General features: G+C 42.6%; 1 protein-coding gene across 4 annotated transcripts in view; it reads left to right on the plus strand.

Moving 5' to 3' along the window:
- PSD3 (pleckstrin and Sec7 domain containing 3) overlaps positions 1-13,977 on the plus strand; it is a 535,098-nt gene that overhangs the window by 493,650 nt on the left and 27,471 nt on the right. For all 4 annotated transcript variants that reach the window (XM_053916638.1, XM_053916639.2, XM_053916641.2 and 1 more), the window contains 2 exons: positions 2,760-2,917; positions 5,384-5,528. In XM_053916638.1, the coding sequence (XP_053772613.1) occupies positions 2,760-2,917; positions 5,384-5,528 (303 nt within the window). The remainder of the gene's footprint in view (positions 1-2,759; positions 2,918-5,383; positions 5,529-13,977) is intronic.

Raw genomic sequence — 13,977 nt, forward strand, 5'->3', positions numbered from 1 at the left:
AACATTCTGAACCATTTCAGCAAAATTTAGGATGAATGGGACGGGGCAGGAGGGAATTGAAATCACTTTAAAAGTTTTAACTTGCAGTGGAGAGCCTTGATGGGAAGGAACCTTTGAAGTTTCTATCTTGTGTAACCGAGCATCAAATAGGTAAGAACATTTTAACATAATAACTAGCACGTAGTTATAAGGGAGATAATAGTCATAAACTAAATATACGAACAACATAGCAACTAAAATGGAAAACAAAACTATTAGAAATGCATATAAAATATGATATAGCGGAAGAAAGAGATTATGTACACCAATACTTGTCTCAAGAGGATGAAGCAGTAGAAAAAATTAATGTAACAGAGGAATTGAATCAATAAACTTGAATATAACTATCCCTCAAAGAATAAACTTACTTTGTATGTTTGTGGAACATTAACAAAAATCAAAAATGTAGCTGGAAAGCCTTCACAAATTAACCTTAACAAATTTCAAGGTAATAAAATAGATTTTACAAACCACATTCTCTGGTCACAAGCCAATACAATTAGAAATACATAATGATAAATAACTAAAACTTCAGGTACTTTAAGTTTGAGAAACACAAAGATCAAAGAAAAGATCAAAAAATAAAACTACAACCTATCTAGAAAATAATAAAAACGTACTCTTCATTCTCAAACTGCATGTAACCTGTACTCAGAGAAAAAAATTACAGCCTTAAATTTTCTTAATTAAAGAAGAAATATGAAAAGCAAAAGAACTAAGTAATCATCTTAAGTTCAAACCACAAGAGAAATTAACCAAAAGAAACTAATGAGAAGGAATTAAGATAAAAGCCCAAATTACTGACTAAGAACATCAAAAATGGTGCATTCAAAATTTCCGGGCTGGTCTGTGTGCAAACCCGCAGATCAGGTGTGTCAGAGGTCCGCACGCATGGAAATGGAAGTGGCCTGCCAGTTCCGTGAAGACAGTTTGGGCCCAAGTCATTTCTCCTCAGATTCCCGTCTGGAATCAAGTGGTTGAGTGGGGACCAGCTCAGCAGGGTTCTGTTACAGCTTAGTCGTAAGGCTGGAGGGGTTTCGTAGAGGTTTGCAAATCTGTGGAATGCTAAGTCACTAAGAAAAATCTCATTTGAAAAAGACAAAACCCCAAAACAAAAGTATATTATAGTTTTCTGCATTAAAGGTAATCACAGAAAAACAGATACATGGAAATATGTTTTATTTTATTTTTTAAGATTTCTTTTTATTCTCCTTTACTCATCATATGTCTCCAGAAAACTTATTGTCAACAGCAGTTCTTTATCTGCAGGCTTTGTAAAATAGATTCGTTGCCATCTTAAAATGGAAATGTCATCATTTGACATAATACGCGTGGGCAGTCCTCATAGTGCAGGCCGTGCCTCCCGGGTGTTTGGGAGCATCCCGCCTTTGGCTCTTAGCGCTGTCCTGTCCTGACGGTGCGCGTTAGGGACAGACAGCTGCTGCTTGTTTCCGACCCAGTTTGAAGTGGTGGCAGGAGGACACTAGAATTACTGCTTGTTCTGTGGAGAGGATGTGGTGGGGGGGGGGGTATGGGAGAGTCTGATTGCAGTTTTTTTGAAAACTTATAAAACTGTTCTGTGGTAATAGGAATGCCTTCCCTTAGCCTTTTACTGCTAATTAGGAAGTGAAGTGCATGCACATGTGTGTGGACGTGTCTGTGTGTGCATGCACATGCATGTCCTCTTTACAGAAGGTCAAGTTCAGCATCGTACCTGATGAAATATGTGCAGGAGGGAGAGAGGACTTTACACGCTAGAAAACAGCTCTGACAACAGTTTGTAATGTTTACTAATTTACGTGGGTTCAGAGGCCTTTTTATTCTGATGGACCCAGGAAACCTGCTGGATAGAATAATAATCACCACCACCCAGTAAAACTACTAGCTAAAATAATAATAGTAGTAGTAATAATAATAGACACAAATTTGTTTTAAATCTTTATTATTCTACTGGTTGGGATTTTTTTAAGGCATGTTTAGAGGGTGCCACATAAAATAACCTTTATAAATGCTATGAACTGTGTATATAGATCATGCCCAAAGATAAAATTGCATCTATCTATGACACCTTCCTTTTTACATAATTTTACCCCTTTTTCAAATTTATGATAATACAGCTAAGCTTTATCCTGATTATGAAACTGGTTGTCCTCTCAGAAAACAGCTGAGAAAAGTCATTTCATTTTGCTGTGCATTTTTCTTTTGATAATGCTAGCCTTGAAAGAAAGTAGCAGGACAGCGTACTGCCTTTAGAGCAAAGAAAACAGGGGCCTGGTTTTCGCCGTTCATGTAATTCTGTTAATGGGTGTCTGGAAGCTTTTGCATTTATCTACTTACCCCTGAAACCACAGCACCCTAACTGTGTACCTAGCTTCGTTGCAAACCGCTGCAGAACCTGGGTGACAGGTGTTTCATCTTTGGCCTACCTTAGCTATTTGCCTTCCTTACGATCAACTTCTTCCGAAGTGCCCCTGAGTAAAGTGCACTTTCTCATGCCGAGCATTCTTTTCAAGCAGCAGGATGTTTCATGGCATTTGTGAGGTAGCAAATACAATAATTCATTTACAAATAAATGAGGGGCTATCTTCACTGGCCCTTCATTTCACATTTTTCACACACCATCGTGAACGTTCTAAAACTTTTCCTTGTATTTTTATGTTTTTTCAAGAGGTGAAATCTAAACACGATCTCGTCTTTGTTTCTTTTGTGTCCGCCTACAGGATGAATATAAGCCAGAGAAGTCGCTGTCTGAAGAGGATTTGAAGAATGCAGTGAGCGTGCACCACGCACTGGCGTCCAAGGCCACGGACTACGAGAAGAAGCCGAATGTGCTCAAACTGAAGACTGCCGACTGGAGGGTCTTGCTTTTTCAAGCCCAGTATGTTTTGTGGGTTTGGTTTCTTATTTATTCGGTTGCAAAGCATCACCGTGTTCCGAGAGAGAGAATCGGGGTCTGCAGAGGAAATGTTTTGAGTTGGGGTCAAAATCATTGGTTACATTAGAGAGACAGCTAGCTGCCTAGGAAAACTAGAGTGAGAAATAGAAACCCTGGGTCCAAGTTCTTGTTTCTGCAAAGGAGCCCTGTGACTTTTACTCAGCCATTTGCCATCTCTAGAACTTTGTATCCTCGTGAATAAAATACCAGGGCTTTACACACAATGAGTAAAATAAACCGGGGTTCAAATCCCCATTTCCCAGCTCTTTGTTCCAGCGTGTAATTTAACCTCTTGGAACCCCAGCTTGTCACGAGTGGAGGTCATCATGTGAATCTCATGGGGTTCTTACAAGAATCGAGTCAGATCAAGTACAGAAAGTACCTCACATAGTGCCTGGCACATTGAAGCTATTCAATTGTAAGTGTGGATTTCTAGTCTTTCTCTCTTTTCTCTCCTTCTGAGTTCTAATTTGTGATTAAACTGGGAGGAAAAGATAAAGTCATATCGTGGGTAAGGAAGTAGGATGGATTCCAGGTTTAATGAGGGGTCCACAACAGCTCTTGGGTTAGAGGTAGAACATTCCACATGGAGAATTGTGGATTCGTGAAGTGAGAAACTGGATTTTCAGAACTGAGCCTCTAGAACAGGAATTTCCATAGGACCATGCATAGCGTCAGTGTTCATGGTGGACGATGTCACCTATTCACAGCAAACCCTTCACATCCTGGACTTGACGTCAGAGTCACTCTTGGTACAATACTACCAACGGACCGCATTTGGCACTGGGGTTAAAATTGGCTGTCAAAATAGTGAACACAAGTATCTCCATGCTTGCTGACCAAAACAATGTAAGATCCAAAAACGAAATAAGAACAAGAATAGGTACTCTGGTGAGTTGTGGATGCTGAACTTGCAAAGGTATAAAATTGTGGACATCCAGAGGGGAGGAAGGTGTAAGGAAATCTGAGCTACACGGGATTTTTGTAGTGTGGGAATAGGACAGTTTTACCACCACAAAGGGAGCCAGAGCCAGATGTGTAATTACAGCTATTAGTAATAAACTCCTTCAAGTTATTCTACTCCCCAGCATTATTTTATTTTCAGTCTACACTTCTGGATGTAATGACTGAGGAGATGTCGTTAGTTCAGATAGAACTGATGCCGAAATCAGTCGACTGAAAGAACAGAGCTGGCAAAATCAGATTAGACAGGCTCAGTAGGCCGAGATACTCATGTGGCCTCAGGTTAGTGCGGTTTCTCTCTAAGAAATCGGTACAGGGACGATGTTAGATTGGCTGGCATTTTGTCCATCTTCTGTTTATGATTGTATGCATGGCGGATGGTCTCTTCTGGTTCACAACTATTTCTACCACTCATGGATTCAGAAATGTTCGTCAGTCCTCGACTCTGCGAGTATGTGACGTGTAAGTTAAAGTGTGATAATGACATCAGATGATGTCTGCATCCTCTCAGGTAGATTTTTTAACATCATATGTATGTATGTATGTATATGTACATACACACATACTTTATATACCATTTAATTTCACCTGTTTTAAGTGTTCAATTAGGTGATTTTTAGCAAATTTACAGAATTGTGCAACCATCACCACAGTTCTGGTTTGGAGCACTTCCATCACCCCAAAGAGGTCCCCCGGTACCCATTTTGCATTCACCCCCCATTTTCCACCCCAACCCCAGACACCAACCTCCTTTCTGTCTCCCTGGCATTGCCTTTTCTGGTCATTTCATACCAGTGCAGCCACAGAGCATGTGGTCTTTTGTGTCTGGCTGCTCTCATGAGCATAAAGCGAGTGGGGCCCACCGTGTCACAGCGCTTCACTCACTCCTGCGTCGCTGAGTGGTAGTTGCGCGTGGATGGACCACATTTGGTTTATTCATTCACTAGCTGACGGACATTTGGAGTGTTTTTTTTTTTCTTATGGCTCTTATAAAGAATGCTGCTGTGAACATTCACGCACAAATCTTTTTGTGCCTATGTTTTTATTTCTCTTGGGTCTCTACCTAGGAGTCACATTGCTGGGATGTATGGTAATCTGTAGACATCTTTTTAATAAACTGTCAAAACTGCTTTCCAAAGTGGGTGTACCTTTTTTCATTCCCTCTGTCAATTTATCCCTCAGTTGGATTTTAAAATCAAATATGGGGTTGGAGGAGATGAGTTAGTTCTTTAATTAATTTTTATGTAGCCTAGTATCAAGCGGAAAGCGGGGTTTAATATTTATTATCGAGTGATGTCACTTTTTTCTTCCCTCTGTGTCCCTAAGGGGTAGTCACAGCCTGAATAAATGACTTTAGTGCCATTTGAAGTCAGCAGTGAGGAATGGGCAAGGTGTGATGCCCTTAGATACAGAGAACCCTGACGTCAGTACTTCCATTTCTCGCAGGAGTCCGGAGGAAATGCAAGGGTGGATAAACAAGATCAACTGCGTGGCAGCTGTGTTTTCTGCACCACCGTTTCCGGCAGCCATTGGGTCTCAGAAGAAGTTCAGTCGCCCCCTTCTGCCTGCCACTACCACAAAGTTGTCTCAGGTAAGTCCTTCTGATAGTGCTTTGACCTTGGAAATGTTTCTATTTGCAGATTCAGGGGTGAGACCTTGCCCTGGAAGGGCATGTTGTTTAAATGGGCCAGAAGGAAGTAAACTGGGTCTTACACTTCCTACAGGAAGCTGATACAGTTGAGTCAAGGTTAGGAGGACACACACTTAGAATTAGCTTCTAAAATTTATATTAGCTTACTACTCACTCATTCATACAGATCTGGTATTTTTTGTTATTTTTGTTTGTACTAGCAGCTCATATTTTTTAACAAATTAGCTAACGTTAGATGTCCTGGCTTGGAAACAAGCTTTTTATACATTCTTTCCATTTTGTTTTTTTTTAATTGAAATTTTCCCATATCCAAGACTGTATTTGATGTCAAGTGCATAAACATATTCCCAGGGATCCACTGCTCACAGTTGAATGGGGCAGAGCCTCCCTTGCCCCTCAGGGAGAGCTAAGTGCACCACGTGGATTTTCCCAGCTTAACCCAGACAAGGTGCCAGAAGTTCCTCCCAGGTGCGTTCGCACACGCTCCTCTCCTGTTGGCAGACTGCTCTTGTAAAGATCATGTGTCATTATGTCCCTTTCCTACTTCAAACTCGACTGCACCCAGGTTTGCCAACTTTAAACCTGTCTGCAACACCCTGTCACTGTTGACTAGTTAGGGATTTCGGAAGCTACTTTGATGTCTGCTGTGAGTTTCTTATTGGTGCAACCGTGGAAATAGTTTCACCTGGCTCTCATCAGCCAGGTCTTGATATTTACTGGCTCCTCTACAAATTCAATGTCATAATTACCAATGATACATTTATTTAATAAATATATATTATGTGCCTCTTGTACTTCAGAGACTATTTTAGGCTGGAGATAGAAAGGCCAATGAAACCCAGATGCTGACATAGATTGGCAGATATGAATTAGGAATAATTGTAACAACACAGCTGGGTTAGAGGTACAGGAAGGCTAAGTCCAGTGTGCTGTGGGGGTGCATGAAAGGGACATCTCTGCTGGCCTTGGAGGGGAAGGAGGCAGCGTGATAGCTATTATGCAGCTTAAAGGCTGAGCCGTGGTTAGGTGTGGGAGTGGGGAGAGAGAAGAGAGGACCAAAAAGGTCCAGAGGAGAAAGCCCGGGATGCAGGAACCACACAAAAGTTACCAAATGTGATGTGAGCACAATGTTGAGAAAAGGCAAGAGATGTGCCTCTAGAGGAGAGCAAAGGCCAAACAGTGAAAGGTCTTTGTCCTGTATGGGATTTGGGTGCTTCACTAATTACCTAGCATCCTTAGAATGATAATGGGAAAGCAGCAAAGCAATGTGATTAAATTTGTGCTTTAACAATCATTCTTGTTAGAATAGGGAGAAAGTATTAGAGAAGGAAACTGCTAGAAGCAGAAAGGCTAACTTTGAAGTCAGTGTCAACAATGCAGAACACAGATAACTAAGTTAGTTGGGAAGAGATGCACTGAGAGATCGCGAGGGTCTGGAATGGGTCATCTCAGTGGCTCGCTGAAGTGGAGGAATGAGGGCTGTCATTTGGCCTTGAGCAGCTGAGGACTGTGGTGTCTGGCCTGGCCTTTGGGACCTCATATTCTCCTGCCTTCCCACCTGTTGCTTCTTTCCTGGGTCCTTTTCCTTTTTCTGACTCCCAATATTGTAGTGCCTGGTGCTCAGAAGCAGATCCAAGCAGACACTTGACAATTTTTTTTTAAGTTAGTTGAGGAAAAAAACAGGGAGGATGTTATGCCAAGAAAAGTTAGAAAAGTCATGTAAAATTAGGACCAAAACCATCTCCTGTGAAGTGGCGGGCAGGTCATTGGGACCCTCGGTGAGAGCAGGAATGGACTGATGGGGGGGAGCCACGCTGGTCATTCTGAGGGAGAAATGACAGGCAGCGAGGAGGTGGGTGAGGGGCATGTGCGTAAGTCTCACCAAAAGTTTATTTTTAAAAAACAGGCTAGAAGGAAGAACAGGGGAGACATGATTTCAGGAAAGATTCTTTGGTTTTTATCAATTCATAATTATTATTAACATGAATTGCATGCTCCCCATGTGAGCCATTGCTAATCTTACGTATGTCGTTCATGGACTACCAAGAAAGCTGGCAAAAATAAAAAGGGCCAAGCCAGCTCACTTTACAAGACAGAATGGCATTTAATTTTCACTTTAAGAAAAAAAGGAAGGCTTTACCTCGGACTGATGACCAGAAAATATGTTGGCAGAATTCTCCATCTCCCCAACTGAAATAGCAATGCTTGAAGCAAACGCAGCTGGTTCCCCACTTTATTTTGGGTGTTTAACATAAATAGTAAACCATGTTACATAAGGTAAGTGGAGGAAAAAACAGTTGAACAACTAGAGGCAAAAAATACCGTCAGAAGTTGGGTTTTGTTCTATTAATTTCATTAGGGATTTCCCAGTTTTTATTTTTCAACAGAATGGTCTTTCTCGTAATTACTCCTATGAAAGATTCAGGGAAAAGGTAAGCTGAAGTTGAGGAGGAACATTAATAAGCATAGAGCTGTGTAAGAGTTTTCCCTTGTTCTTACCTCACTGTAAAATCTACATTTCTATGTACTATTGCCCTGTTATGTGTGGGCTGTATTACCATGTCGCTTGTACATGAAAACAAATATGTTCATCTACTTGGGTATTTTTACCATGAGACCAGGCAAGCAAGCACCTTTATCAAGGCAGAATCCCTAATTTAAATAAATATTATATTAGAACTAAAAATAGGTTGCATAAAATTTTTATGTATTTCCTTATTTTGAACATAAATCCAGAGAAATGCAAAAAGTGCATATGTGATGTGATCAAAATGATGAATTCAAGATTTTAAGTAAGAAAGCAATAACCAGAAAGAAGTATCCTCTTGTGCCACATAAGACAAGATAAACAAGCCCTTTCCAGGATTTAATTTCTTTGTAAAATAATAAGATGATTTCCTTCCCTACCAAGAAATCAGCAAGTCTTGGTGGGCCTCAGTTTTCCATCTGGAAAGCAAGGAGATCATTCTAGAACATTTTTAAGATTCTCCCACTAGCTCTGTTTTGTTTTATTTTTGCCCAGGTCATCATGTTTATTTACTCAAAATGAAAAAGATGTTTTATCTTTGAGAGTAAAAGGACAGTTTAGAAACAAGTGAAAACAAGCATGTGATAAAGAACAGGGCGGAAAGCGGGAAAGAGGAGTTAGGTTGCACACAGCCTGGGGCAGGTGTCGGGGCTCCCTCTGCTCCCAGCAGCTGTTTCTGCTGGAGTCACGGTGCACTTTCCGTGGGTCCCATGGGTCCTGGATTGTGTCTGGACACCCACAAGTGCTTCAGTGCCTTGGAGACTGGTCCTCGTCCTACAGCCCAGGCATCCTTGACCTCAGCACTAGACCAACATTTTGGCCTGGAGAGTTCTTTGCTGTAGGACAAATAATAGGATGTTTAGCAATAGCCCCAGCCTGCACCCCTGGATGCCAGTATCATCCCCCCAGCTGTGACAACCAAAAATGTCTTCAGACCTCGCCAAAGGCCCTGTAGGGTCAAAGTATCCCTTCCCCCACTCCCTCCTCCAGTGTGGAGAACCCCTGCTTTCGCCCAGCTGCCTTTTTCCCCACACGCCCACAGCCTGCCTAAGATTCCCCTAAATGCCAGAACCACTGCGATAATTTCCATTTGCAAACTACATGTATAACATTGCGAGTACCCTGCCAGGAAAAAAATTAAATAGTGTTAGGAAAAAACTAAACATTCAATTAAGATTGTTTGGTGCTTTTAAAGACACACTGTTCATCACCCTGTCATTTGCAAGCTTGTCTTTAATTGATTCTTGTCTTCTATCCAAAACATTTTAGCCTTCATTATTAAAATTGATCATTGTCAGCGTGGCGTGGCTCTTTCTGAACAACTCTGCTGTGTAGGAGGAGTCGCCTGCCTTAGTGGTTTTTCAAGGCAGTGTTGCCAGAGCAGAGTTTTCTTCTGCGGGGGGTAGAGAGCCTGGTTTGAAATGTTAAGTTTTGTTTCTCCTTCTGGTGGAGCACTTCCGGCCAGATTTCTTGGCCCTCTCCAGAATCCATTCAGGACTGCCCTTTCTGCTCCGCACAGGAGTCATCTTCAAACCTCAGTGTGCACAGGATGTATGTAAGCAGATCTTTGCACCCACCCACCAGCGTCTTAATAGTTAACACAGAGGCCTTAACGGGGTTCGGTCACGCACACCCCGCATGTGGCCTCCACAACACCTGGCTCCCCCAGACCGTGTCCTTGGGGCGGTTTCCAGTGTGTGGAAGACAGGCTGAGCCAAGGACAGGGCAGAGCATGAGGAGCCTCTGGTTGCCTACAGAGCTTGAGGGCCAACCGGCGGTCCCATCGTCTCGGTGACCCCCTCGAGCAGGCGGACATTTGGTGGGATTTCAGAGGAGGAAGCCATTCTTGCGGTGCTGCCCCTCACCGGCCAGCACCATTCCCTTCCCTGCCCATCCAGCTTCATCCTTTCCGTCACAAGTCTTGTCACTTCTTAAACGTCTTTCATATCCTACACACATCCCTTAATTCAGACTTTCGTCATCTTTTACCTAGGTCATTGTCTCCTGACTGCTTTAATCACTTGCTTTATCAACAGCAAATACCTGAGCAGATATCCTCCAGTATACGCATCTATGTGGCATGTACCGCATGCCCTGCTGTCAACACAACACAAACGAGCGCTAAACATCAGTAGTCATAAGGGAAATACAGTGCAAGTCAAGGCCACGAGATCCCACTGCACTCTCATTAGGATGGCTGTGATTTTTAAAAATCTTTGTATTTAAGAAGGAGAATGTGTCGGTGTGGATGTGGAGAAGGTAGAACTCTGGTACACTGCTGGCTGGAATGTAAAAATGACACAGCTACTTGGGAAAGCAGTTTGGTGGTTCAGTAAATGATTCAACATAGAGGTAACATGTGAGCCAGCAATTTCACTCCCACTTAGATGTCAAGAGGATGAAAACATACACCCACACAAAAACTCGTCCACAGGTGTTCATAGCAGCATTATTCATAATACCAAAGGTGGAAATGGCCATCAGCTGATACTGGGTGATAAAATGTGATATGGACGAACCTTGAAAACATTATGCTTAAGTGAAAGAAGCCAGTCACAAAAGGAACGCACTGTGAGATTCCATCCCCAAAGAGTCTCTTTAGGGGAAGTAAAATGTCGTAAAACTGAATTGAGGTGATGGTCGCACAACCCTGTGAATATACTAAAAAAAAGTGAATTGTACACTTTGAACGGGTGAACTATGTGGAATGAGATTATATCTCAATGCCGACCTTAAAAATTCTTCCCAAGGGATCATCTTGTCTAGGGTGCACACACCCCACTTTGGGAAACTGGCAGACCGTTCCTGTAACTGCCCAACCCTCTTCCTCCAGTCTGGCTTCTTTCCAGTCCTTCCTTCTTGGTTCTGGCTAAAACACGTTTCGTACTATGTCACCTAACCTTACCTGGCTCACTTTTGCCAATAAGATGCAGCCCAGACTCTGCCGTGGCCTTAAATCATGGCTACACTTCTCCAGAATGGGTAAATGTTGTCTACTTGTCTTAGAGGTCTGTATTTAACATATGTTAAGTACTTAATGAAACAATTAATTACATCACATCGATGTTGTGCCGAAGCTCACTGAACACCATTTAAGGTCTTTAAAATGGTTTAAACATGAAATGATGGAGCAGAGTCTTTCTCGCAGTGCTCTCGGCAGTAGCCACCCTCACACCGACTCAGGAACAGATGTTCTTTAGTGTGAGTTCCAGGCCGCCTGGGTTTGATAAGGTTGCAGTGCTTAGCAGTCTGACTTATAAACTGCCTTGCAGATTCCTGGAAATGTCATTACCTTCTGAGTCATCTGCCTACTTTAAAACAACACAAAGGAAACAGTGTGAGCCCTCCCATCTTTACCTTCTTCCCTTTAAAAAAAGTCTTCATTTACTCAGCCCCTGTTTACCGAGGAACCTCTGTATCGGGTATGAACTGTGTGGGCCTTACAAAAACAGCTAGGGCAGCGGTCTTGACTGTCAGCTCATGAGAGCTTAAGGGGTGTGTTAATTAATGTTAGGCAGGTGATACCTGGAGCCAAAAACTATGCTACAGACAATGGCCTCTGCTCAACACTGACTAGATGCTGGAGGATTTGAGAAAGAGACTTGAGGAAAAGAACCCTTTTCAGCCTTTAAAGAGCTTGTAACCTTTAGCGGAGATAAAAGTCACACGTGAGTCAGAGGCCGTCTTGTGATAAGCATGTGGTACAGGCGTTCATGTGCAGGAGAGGAAGACAGTGTGTGGTCTGGAGTGGGATTCCAAGGAAGGGCCTGGGCACACCCTGCGTGTTCGAGAACCACGGGAGAGGGCGCATCCGCACTGACGGAGTTTTCCAAGCTTTGAGAGCTGAGGTCAGCCTTGAAACATGAAGAAATGGAATGTATCGAAGCTTGTTTTCAGCAGCCCTTTGGATTTTAGAAGGTTGTTCCAAGGCAAGTTTCTGACTAGGAGTTGGGAGAAGGGGGTGCTACCCACTGTCCTTACCTCTGTGTGGCCTTAAGCCGGGACCTGCTGGATCTCCATCACCTGTAAGAGGAGTAGGTGAGAAGGGACGATGGCCAGGTTCTCATCCACCTTAGAGTTCCAAGGATTCTGTACTCCACAATTGGGGCACGGGTGGGGGTGGTGGGTGTTGATGGCAGGAGCCGTGGCTTCTCCAGCTCCCAGCACAGTGCCTGTCACATAGTAGGTGTTCAGTGAGAGTTGTGGGTGGGTGGCTTTTCTCCCCCTCCGCCCCCCCCCCCGCCCCCCAGGAGCATTCTGCTGCCTCTCTCCAGTCCTCGCTATCCCTACTCCTTTCCTTTTACATCTGCATCTCTACATTGTCATTCCCTCTTATTTCCCATGTGTGTTCCTTCAACCTTTCCCCCATGAGAACTAATAAGTAAGCCTTAGGCTTGGTGTAAAAGGCGGAAGAGCTGATTTCTGAGTCTTGCCAGGGGTGGATGGGCAACGGGGCCGAGCATAGAATAAAGGCCCAACCTCGACTCACTTCGAGACTTTGAACATCCGCTTGCCTGGCCCCACTGCCTCACCAGTTAGAAACCCTTTATTCATGGAAATGGAATTAGGGTTCAGTATTTTGAAACAAAATAGGAGATTTTCATCTAAGTACTATATAAGTGGGGGAAAAAAAGAAATCTTAGGTGATGTCATCTGATCTTTGCCGTTTACATAAAATTTCACTGTATATATTATCAAAGGTTCTACCAATTACATGTATTGACATATAACCACGGTGATTTTTCTTGCATCTATGATTTTAATGCCACTCCTTAAGTTACCACTTCCTAACCTAAAAGTTTCCAGGGGTACATACCACTTCCTGTCTCTGTTCCCTTTCTTTAAACTGTCAGCTGTGTTTCTGTTTCTTTGCCTTCTCTGAAATCCCATTTGTTCATATTGTCTCATAAGAACAGTGTATTTGATCCCCCAATGCATTGTGGGAGCAAAGACTAAAGGGAGGAACCCAGCAGGGCCCGCCCTTGTCTATTACAAATTCAGTCGTCCTGAGCCTGGGGACACAACCCTCCTTGGGGGCTGCTGCCTCTCCTCCATGCTTCCCGTTGGTTTTTGCTGGGAAAGTCTGCGTGCCTGCTTTACCGGGGGAGCTTCAGCATTGGAATACTCTGCGTGGCCTATACCAGTCTAGGCCCATAAGAGCCACGTGGTATTTTGCTGTCACTGGTTAAAATGGACAGACTAGGAAAGTGATTTTAAAATCCTTTTGTTTTGAGATTATTTCCTGATTCTTGCCTCATGAGGGAAGTGCAGTAGGAGTTAAGCCTTGTACACTGAATGTCAACATTCCTGCCTCTAGTTTCTTCATAAAAATACAGCCCAAATGACTAACCCTTCATGCTGCCATAGAAATAGTCACGCTTCTAAACCGTAGCTTAATAGCAGTGAGTAAATTGTAGTAAACTGTGGTTTGGGTAGGACAGAGACAAATACAATATGCTTTGCATAGGTCTGTCCTGGCATAAATTCCTCCTTAACATGAGTATAAATTGGGATTTATTCCACAAGAAAGAGATATGAATGCTCAAGATGAATATTGGAATATTTACACAGAGGCAAAATCCAAAAATACAGAGAATTTTGTAAATTCTTTTATCAAATTATGTAAAATCTGTTTTGAAAAGAAGCTAGTATTTGGATTCAAATCATTTCATTAACCAAAAAAGAATTCATTTTCTTAAAATGAACTATAAGTCAATATACTTTACAGTGGAAAAATGGGTCCAATATTTAGCAGCCAGTTTAAAGAAGAGGAAGCCCAGTAAACATAAAAACATGTTCTTCCTGTAATCAAAAAAGTGTGAATTCAAGTTATAATGGGTAATTATTTCATACCCATGAAAT

This window comes from Desmodus rotundus, chromosome 13, assembly GCF_022682495.2.
Source record: "Desmodus rotundus isolate HL8 chromosome 13, HLdesRot8A.1, whole genome shotgun sequence".
Lineage (NCBI taxonomy): Eukaryota > Metazoa > Chordata > Mammalia > Chiroptera > Phyllostomidae > Desmodus > Desmodus rotundus.